Genomic DNA, 10,000 nt, shown 5'->3' with positions numbered 1-10,000 from the left:
ACGCCACTTACCACACGACTCAGCCTACTTCAGGGATGGACTATGAGCCCGCTAAGAAAGCCAAGAAGGTAAGTCCTGCTCACGTTCTGTTCATCAGGTGAACGGTTTCCTCAGGCAGAGGGTTCTGGCTACAGAGGTAGAGGGACACAGCCAAGATGGCCGTCATTCTATTTGTTTCGGCCTTTGGCGGTGCGGCTTGCATTGTTTACTGTGTGTGTGTGTGTGTGTGTGTGTGTGTGTGTGTGTGTGTGTGTGTGTGTGTGTGTGTGTGTGTGTGTGTGTGTGTGTGTGTGTGTGTGTGTGTGTGTGTGTGTGCTATACTATTACTGTAACAGTACCCACCATACTTTACATAGCTGTGTGTGACAGTAGGCTACGAGAGCTCTGAAAATGTCATGTGTTTTCTGGTTCACCAATAGATTTAGCTTGAAAGTGTGAAAGTGGAATCCGCTGTAGGGGAAACAGCGACAACTCTCTGCCCCACCGCCAATGTTATTGGTTTTGTTTTCTTGATGAAACGGCGGTGGCAGTTTCACCGTTAAGGATTCCAGATTTAATGTTGCCGCTATCAGGGCTCCTCGAGTGGCGCAGCGGTCTAAGCCACTGCATCTCAGTGCAAGAGGTGTTACTACAGTCCCTGGTTTGAATCCAGGCTGTATCACATCCGGCCGTGATTGGGAGTCCGATAGGGACGGCGTCGTCCGGATTTGGCCGGGAGTAGGCCCTCATTATAACTAAGAATTTGTTCTTAAAACGTGCCTAGTTAAATAAAGGTTAAATAAATAAATATATATATATATACAGTATATATATATATATATCAGATTTCCTTCAAATGAATCTGAATGGCCAGTAACTGCTCTGGTGGCTGGTGGATCATCATTTAGATAGTAGATTAAGGAGGCATTGGAAATCTCTGACCCTATAAACTCATGGTTTCATAGAGAGCCTACAATATCGATCACAGTAGCCTACGGAACAATGAGGAGGCGATGGCCACAGATACACTGCACATAAACAAACACAAACGCACCATGGTTGCTGGGGAATGTGACCCGTGTCTTATGCTGCGCTGGTTAAACCAGTGGGTCTCTAATAGTGTGTGTGTCATGTCATCTGTCGCCCTCTGAGTGAGCTGTTAATCCCATTACACACACACACACACCATTCTGTCCCTCTCTCCCGTCTCAAACTCTGTCTCTCTCTGAGTGAGTTGTCTGTCCCGTCTCAAACTCTGTCGCTCTCTGAGTGAGTTGTCTGTCCTGTCTCAGGCTCTGTCTCTCTCTGAGTGAGTTGTCAGTCCTGTCTCAGACTCTGTCTCTCTCTGAGTGAGTTGTCAGTCCTGTCTCAGACTCTGTCTCTCTCTGAGTGAGTTGTCAGTCCCGTCTCAGACTCTGTCTCTCTCTGAGTGAGTTGTCTGTCCCGTCTCAGGCTCTGTCTCTCTCTGAGTGAGTTGTCTGTCCCGTCTCAGGCTCTGTCTCTCTCTAAGTGAGTTGTCTGTCCTGTCTCAGGCTCTGTCTCTCTCTGAGTGAGTTATCAGTCCCGTCTCAGGCTCTGTCTCTCTCTGAGTGAGTTGTCTGTCCCGTCTCAGGCACTGTCTCTCTCTGAGTGAGTTGTCAGTCCCGTCTCAGGCTCTGTCTCTCTCTGAGTGAGTTGTCTTTCCTGTCTCATGCTCTGTCTCTCTCTGAGTTGTCAGTCCCGTCTCAAACTCTGTCTCTCTCTGAGTGAGTTGTCTGTCCATTGTCAAGCTCTGTCTCTCTCTGAGTGAGTTGTCTGTCCCGTCTCAGACTCTGTCTCTCTCAGAGTTGTCAGTCCCGTCTCAAGCTCTGTCTCTCTCTGAGTGAGTTGTCTGTCCTGTCTCAGGCTCTGTCTCTCTCTGAGTGAGTTGTCAGTCCCGTCTCAGGTTCTGTCTCTCTCTGAGTGAGTTGTCAGTCCCGTCTCAGGCTCTGTCTCTCTCTGAGTGAGTTGTCTGTCCCGTCTCAGGCTCTGTCTCTCTCAGAGTTGTCAGTCCTGTCTCAAACTCTGTCTCTCTCTGAGTGAGTTGTCTGTCCCATCTCAGGCTCTGTCTCTCTCAGAGTTGTCAGTCCTGTCTCAAACTCTGTCTCTCTCTGAGTGAGTTGTCAGTCCCGTCTCAGGCTCTGTCTCTCTCTGAGTGAGCTGTCTGTCCATTGTCAAGCTCTGTCTCTCTCTAAGTGAGTTGTCTGTCCCGTCTCAGGCTGTCTCTCTCTAAGTGAGTTGTCTGTCCCGTCTCAGGCTCTGTCTCTCTCTGAGTGAGTTGTCAGTCCCATCTCAGGCTCTGTCTCTCTCTGAGTGAGTTGTCTGTCCATTGTCAAGCTCTGTCTCTCTCTAAGTGAGTTGTCTGTCCCGTCTCAGGCTGTCTCTCTCTGAGTGAGTTGTCAGTCCCGTCTCAGGCTCTGTCTCTCTCTGAGTGAGTTGTCTGTCCCGTCTCAGGCTCTGTCTCTCTCTAAGTGAGTTGTCAGTCCCGTCTCAGGCTCTGTCTCTCTCTGAGTGAGTTGTCTGTCCCGTCTCAGACTCTGTCTCTCTCTGAGTGAGTTGTCTGTCCTGTCTCAGGCTCTGTCTCTCTCTGAGTGAGTTGTCAGTCCCGTCTCAGGCTCTGTCTCTCTCTGAGTGAGTTGTCAGTCCCGTCTCAGGCTCTGTCTCTCTCTGAGTGAGTTGTCAGTCCCGTCTCAGGCTCTGTCTCTCTCTGAGTGAGTTGTCTGTCCATTGTCAAGCTCTGTCTCTCTCTAAGTGAGTTGTCTGTCCCGTCTCAGGCTGTCTCTCTCTGAGTGAGTTGTCTGTCCCGTCTAAGGCTCTGTCTCTCTCTGAGTGAGTTGTCAGTCCCGTCTCAGGCTCTGTCTCTCTCTGAGTGAGTTGTCAGTCCCGTCTCAGGCTCTGTCTCTCTCTGAGTGAGTTGTCAGTCCCGTCTCAGGCTCTGTCTCTCTCTGAGTGAGTTGTCTGTCCATTGTCAAGCTCTGTCTCTCTCTAAGTGAGTTGTCTGTCCCGTCTCAGGCTGTCTCTCTCTGAGTGAGTTGTCTGTCCCGTCTCAGGCTCTTTCTCTCTCTGAGTGAGTTGTCTGTCCCGTCTCAGGCTCTGTCTCTCTCTGAGTGAGTTGTCAGTCCCGTCTCAGGCTCTGTCTCTCTCTGAGTGAGTTGTCAGTCCCGTCTCAGGCTCTGTCTCTCTCTGAGTGAGTTGTCAGTCCCGTCTCAGGCTCTGTCTCTCTCTGAGTGAGTTGTCTGTCCCGTCTCAGGCTCTGTCTCTCTCTGAGTGAGTTGTCTGTCCCGTCTCAGGCTGTCTCTCTCTGAGTGAGTTGTCTGTCCCGTCTCAGGCTCTGTCTCTCTCTGAGTGAGTTGTCAGTCCCGTCTCAGGCTCTGTCTCTCTCTGAGTGAGTTGTCAGTCCCAGTGCTGATGTCTTCACTATTATTATTTCTACATTGTAGAAAATAGTAAAAAAATATATAAGAAAAACCCTTGAATGAGTAGATGTGTCCACACTTTTGACTGCTACATTTTCATTATTAAAGTTCTCATAATCTGTAGTTGACAAACCAGTTGACATGTTAAATCTCTAGGTTTTACCAAAACCTTTAAGTTATCATCAATTAAGAGCAGTTGGATTAAGTAATTAGTAAAACGTATTTTAACAAAAGAGAAGCGAATCATATGAAAAGTAACGTGAGCGTTGAGTTGTGAACGAAAATTACTTTCTATGAACGTTGAAACATGAATTTCTAGATGAAACACTGATTCATTTTGGTGAAAAAAAGAGACTATAATTTTGAAATAACTGCTTTTTTGATGATGATCTGTGAAGAGTTTAGTTGTGAAGAGTTGTGAAAATTGCACCGAAAGTGATTTTAGAAACTGTATTGAGAGTGGGAACGAGGAAAGAGACGGAGAGAAAAGGCAGATAGAGGAATCTGTTGTTAATTACTCAGCCTTGACTTGCTGTTGAATTCACACAACAACTCTCTCTCTCTTCCTCCCTCTCCTTCTCTCTCTCTTTATGTCTTTTTCCTTCTCTCCCTACCTCTCCTTTTCTCTCTCTTTCTCTTCCTCCTTCTCCATCTCCTTTTCTCTCTCTTTCTCCATCTCCATCTCTCTCTCTCTCTTTCTCCATCTCTCTCTCTCTCTCCCTCCATCTCCTTCTCTCTCTCTCTCTCCCTCCATCTCCATCTCTCTCTCTCTCTCCCTCCATCTCCATCTCTCTCTCTCTCTCTCTCTCTCCCTCCATCTCCTTCTCTCTCTCTTCTCCATCTCCTTCTCTCTCTCTTCCTCCATCTCCATCTCTCTCTCTCTCTCCCTCCATCTCCATCTCTCTCTCTCTCTCCCTCCATCTCCATCTCTCTCTCTCTCTTCTCCATCTCCTTCTCTCTCTCTCTCCCTCCATCTCCATCTCCATCTCTCTCTCCCTCCATCTCCATCTCTCTCTCTCTCTCCCTCCATCTCCTTCTCTCTCTCTTCTCCATCTCCTTCTCTCTCTCTCCCTCCATCTCCATCTCTCTCTCTCTCTTCTCCATCTCCTTCTCTCTCTCTCTCCCTCCATCTCCATCTCCTTCTCTCTCTCTTCTCCATCTCCTTCTCTCTCTCTTCTCCATCTCTCTCTCTCTCTTCTCCATCTCCTTCTCTCTCTCTTCTCCATCTCCTTCTCTCTCTCTTCTCCATCTCCTTCTCTCTCTCTTCTCCATCTCCTTCTCTCTCTCTTCTCCATCTCCATCTCTCTCTCTCTCCCTCCATCTCCATCTCCTTCTCTCTCTCTTCTCCATCTCCTTCTCTCTCTCTTCTCCATCTCCTTCTCTCTCTCTTCTCCATCTCCTTCTCTCTCTCTTCCCCATCTCCTTCTCTCTCTCTTCTCCATCTCCATCTCTCTCTCTCTTCCTCCATCTCCATCTCTCTCTCTCTCTCCCTCCATCTCCATCTCTCTCTCTCTCTCCCTCCATCTCCATCTCTCTCTCTCTCTCCCTCCATCTCCATCTCTCTCTCTCTCTTCTCCATCTCCTTCTCTCTCTCTTCTCCATCTCCTTCTCTCTCTCTTCTCCATCTCCTTCTCTCTCTCTTCTCCATCTCCTTCTCTTTCTCTCTCTCTCTTCCTCCTTCTCTTTCTCTCTCTCTCTCTCTCTCTCTCTCTCTCTCTCTCTCTCTCTCTCTCTCCTCTCCTCTCCTCTCCTCTCCTCTCCTCTCTCCTCTCTCTCTCCTTCCTCAGGGCTTTGTATCACCCATCAAGCTCCTGGTCTTCTCTAAGTCGGGGCGCAGACAGACAGACAGGAGTAGTGTGTCTCGTAGACCACTCCACACCGTACCCCTCTACCCTCCAGACTTCCTCATCCACCCAGAACGACTCATCTATGACTATGTAGAGAAGGAGGTCAAGGTGAGACGTCAACTAATCAATCTATAGTTGTATCAAAGGTGAGGAGGACACATCATCTAGACTTATAGATAATAGACTTGCAAACACAGACATAGGCTATGTCTCAAACGCAAGTGTGGATGTTACTAGAGTGTGTTACTAGAGAAGATGTCTTGTGTTTGGGACACAACCAGACATACCATTGTACTTCCTCCTCCTCAGTTCCTGGGTTACCTTCTGTGCTCGTTTCGAGGCAAGCAACACTGAACAAAGGGCGAGAGCCCCAGCTGTTCCTGACGACTGTGTGATCACGCTCTCAGTAGTTGATGTGAGTAAGACCTTTAAACAGGTTAACATTCGCAATGCCGCAGGCCAGATGGAATACCGGGATGCGTACAAGCTGGCAAGTGTCTTCACAGACATTTTCAACCTCTCCCTGAACCAGTCTGTAATACCAACACGTTTCAAGCAGACCACCATAGTCCCTGTGCCCAAGAACGCCAAGGTAACCTGTCTAAATGACTATCACCCTGTAGCGCTCACATCTGTAGACATGAAATGCTTTTAAAGGCTGGTCATGGCTCACATCAACACCATCTCAGACACCTTACACCCACTCCAATTAGCATACTGCCTCAACTCATCCACAGATGACGCAATCTCTATTGCGCTCCATGCTGCCTTTACCCACCTGGACAAGAGGAACACCTATGTGAGAATGCTGTTAATTGACTACGGCTCAGCGTTCAACACCATAATGTCCTCCTAGCTCATCACTAAGCTCAGGACCCTGGGACCAGGGGTGAAAGTAAGGTGGTACAGTCCGGTACTGCATCATGGGTAAAATAAATAGTGGGGGGGGGGGGTACGCTGTGGCGTAAAACCAAAACCGAGACGTGCGCAGACAGCATTGGATTCTGGTCTATCGTCAAATGTCGTTACACTTTTTTGATGTTTTGTGTAACAAATGTCTCTTTCATTCACCGTTAATTATTTTATTTCATTCACTGTTTATTCACCGTTTATTCACTGTTTATTCACTGTTTATTCACTGTTTATTCACTGTTTATTCCCCGTTTATTCCCCGTTTATTCACCGTTTATTCACCGTTTATTCACTGTTTATTCACCGTTTATTCCACGTTTATTCCCCGTTTATTCACTGTTTATTCATTGTTTATTCACCGTTCATTCACTGTTTATTCACCGTTTATTCACTGTTTATTCACCGTTTATTCACCGTTTATTCACCGTTTATTCACTGTTTATTCACCGTTTATTCACCGTTTATTCCCCGTTTATTCACCGATTATTCACCGTTTATTCACTGTTTATTCACTGTTTATTCCCCGTTTATTCACTGTTTATTCCCTGTTTATTCACCGTTTATTCACTGTTTATTCCCCGTTTATTCACTGTTTATTCACCTTTTATTCATCGTTTATTCACCGTTTATTCACTGTTTATTATTTTATTTCATTCACCACTGTGTTGGAGGCTTGAAATATGTAGCATGTGGATGAATGTGAGTCGGGAGTCGGGAACCTTTTGAAGTGATTTTTTTTGCCAATCAGATGAAAACATGATGACTGGTTGTGTTCATGCCACAATATAAGGTCGTATGGTGTAAAAGTCAAAAGGACCAATCTTTATGACAGAGATGTTATTGATTTAACAGAGATTCTAAATAGAATTCAATGAGTGTTTCTGTGTACAAAGCCATCTTATCACCTCGTAGCCCTGCACATGGACTCAGTACTGGTACCCAGTGTATGTAGCCATCTCATCACCTCGTAGCCCTGCACATGGACTCAGTACTGGTACCCAGTGTATGTAGCCATGTTATTACCTCGTAGCCCTGCACATTGACTGGGTACTGGTACCCCGTGTATAAAGCCATGTTATGTTACTCATTGTGTATTTATTATTCATTTTATTACTGTGTTTTACTTTTCTATTATTTCTCTATTTGCTTTCTCTCTACATTGTTGGGAAGGGCCCGTCAGTCAGCATTTCACTGTTAGTCTACACCTGTGGTTTCTCTCTACATTGTTGGGAAGGGCCCCATTTCACTGTTAGTCTACACCTGTTGTTTCTCTCTACATTGTTGGGAAGGGCCCCATTTCACTGTTAGTCTACACCTGTGGTTTCTCTCTACATTGTTGGGAAGGGCCCCATTTCACTGTTAGTCTACACCTGTTGTTTCTCTCTACATTGTTGGGAAGGGCCCCATTTCACTGTTAGTCTACACCTGTGGTTTCTCTCTACATTGTTGGGAAGGGCCCCATTTCACTGTTAGTCTACACCTGTTGTTTCTCTCTACATTGTTGGGAAGGGCCCCATTTCACTGTTAGTCTACACCTGTTGTTTCTCTCTACATTGTTGGGAAGGGCCCCATTTCACTGTTAGTCTACACCTGTTGTTTCTCTCTACATTGTTGGGAAGGGCCCCATTTCACTGTTAGTCTACACCTGTGGTTTCTCTCTACATTGTTGGGAAGGGCCCGTCAGTCAGCATTTCACTGTTAGTCTACACCTGTTGTTTCTCTCTACATTGTTGGGAAGGGCCCGTCAGTCAGCATTTCACTGTTAGTCTACACCAGTGGTTTCTCTCTACATTGTTGGGAAGGGCCCGTCAGAAAGCATTTCACTGTTAGTCTACACCTGTTGTTTACGAAGCATGTGACGAATAAAATGCGATTTGATGTGGTTGTCCTCCCATCTCTCTGGGTTCGGTATCACGGCCTTTATGCTTTAATCTAGTACAGTGATGCTAAACTCTGATCCTTGTTGTCCTCGTAGTTCCTGGGTCACCTGACGTGGGTGTCGTGTTCTCTGAACCCTTCCAGTAGAGATGAACTGCTACAGCTCCTGGACACGGCCAGAGTGAGTTTGTTACACATTTACAGTCTCCAATAAAACCCTAGAAAACAGAACTGAAGCACAACATAGTTTTACTGATTTACTCCGCTCCCAGCTTCCTCCTATACTACACTTCCTCCTACCCTGGGCTGCCTCCTACCCTGGGCTTCCTCCTACACTACACTTCCTCCTACCCTACACTTCCTCCTACACTACACTTCCTCCTACACTACACTTCCTCCTACCCTACACTTCCTCCTACCCTACACTTCCTCCTACCCTACACTTCCTCCTACCCTACACTTCCTCCTACACTACACTTCCTCCTACACTACACTTCCTCCTACACTACACTTCCTCCTACACTACACTTCCTCCTACACTACACTTCCTCCTACCCTACACTTCCTCCTACACTACACTTCCTCCTACCCTACACTTCCTCCTACACTACACTTCCTCCTACCCTACACTTCCTCCTACACTACACTTCCTCCTACACTACACTTCCTCCTACACTACACTTCCTCCTACACTACACTTCCTCCTACACTACACTTCCTCCTACACTACACTTCCTCCTACCCTACACTTCCTCCTACCCTACACTTCCTCCTACCCTACACTTCCTCCTACACTACACTTCCTCCTACACTACACTTCCTCCTACACTACACTTCCTCCTACACTACACTTCCTCCTACACTACACTTCCTCCTACCCTGGGCTTCCTCCTACCCTGGGCTTCCTCCTACACTACACTTCCTCCTACACTACACTTCCTCCTACACTACACTTCCTCCTACACTACACTTCCTCCTACACTACACTTCCTCCTACCCTGGGCTGCCTCGATCTATTCACACCCTTCAGTCTTTCTGTTCTGTATCTATTCACACCCAGTAGGTGAGTCTTTTTGTTCTGTATCTATGGACGCGACCCAGTCGTTGAGTCTTTTTGTTCTGTATCTATTCACACCCAGTAGTTCAGTCTTTTTGTTCTGTATCTATTCACACCCAGTCATTCAGTCTTTTTGTTCTGTATCTATTCACACCTAGTAGTTCAGTCTTTGTGTTCTGTATCTATGGACGTGACCCAGTCGTTCAGTCTTTTTGTTCTGTATCTATGGACGCGACCCAGTCATTCAGTCTTTTTGTTCTGTATCTATGGACGTGACCCAGTAGTTCAGTCTTTTTGTTCTGTATCTATGGACGCGACCCAGTCATTCAGTCTTTATGTTCTGTATCTATGGACCCAGTCATTCAGTCTTTTTGTTCTGTATCTATGGACGCGACCCAGTCGTTCAGTCTTTTTGTTCTGTATCTATGGACGTGACCCAGTCGTTTAGTCTTTTTGTTCTGTATCTATGGACGCGACCCAGTCGTTCAGTCTTTTTGTTCTGTATCTATGGACGCGACCCAGTCGTTCAGTCTTTTGGTTCTGTATCTATGGACGCGACCCAGTCATTCAGACTTTTGGTTCTGTATCTATGTATCTACGGCTAACTTACAGTCATGTCAAAATAACAGCAAAGTAGCTGCATTTACATTTGTTTAAGCTATTTTCTAGTGACATTTATTTGGACCCATAAATCTATAAAAATAAGGTAATGAGGCTCAATTTCACCTGGAATAGAAAATGTGTTCTCTCTCGTCAGGACACTGTTGTTTAGAGGAGCTAGCCAACAACACAGCCAACAACACAGCCAACAACACAGCCAACAACACAGCCAGCAACACAGCTAACACAATCACTTCAAACTGAAGCTGGAAACACTGAAAATTAAATTAGTT

General features: G+C 46.3%; 1 protein-coding gene across 1 annotated transcript in view; it reads left to right on the top strand.

The window, feature by feature from the left end:
* Positions 1-10,000, top strand: part of ccm2l (CCM2 like scaffold protein) — a 63,421-nt gene that overhangs the window by 203 nt on the left and 53,218 nt on the right. The window contains exons 1-3 of the mRNA XM_055912801.1: positions 1-68; positions 5,201-5,368; positions 8,148-8,231. The exon at positions 1-68 is cut by the window's left edge and continues 203 nt beyond it. Of these exons, the coding sequence (XP_055768776.1) occupies positions 36-68; positions 5,201-5,368; positions 8,148-8,231 (285 nt within the window). The 5' untranslated portion in view covers positions 1-35. The remainder of the gene's footprint in view (positions 69-5,200; positions 5,369-8,147; positions 8,232-10,000) is intronic.

The sequence above is a fragment of the Salvelinus fontinalis genome, unplaced genomic scaffold, assembly GCF_029448725.1.
Source record: "Salvelinus fontinalis isolate EN_2023a unplaced genomic scaffold, ASM2944872v1 scaffold_0215, whole genome shotgun sequence".
In the NCBI taxonomy this organism is placed as follows: Eukaryota; Metazoa; Chordata; class Actinopteri; order Salmoniformes; family Salmonidae; genus Salvelinus; species Salvelinus fontinalis.
The sequence above is the reverse complement of the archived record's forward strand: the minus strand, read 5'-3'. Positions and strand labels throughout refer to the sequence as shown.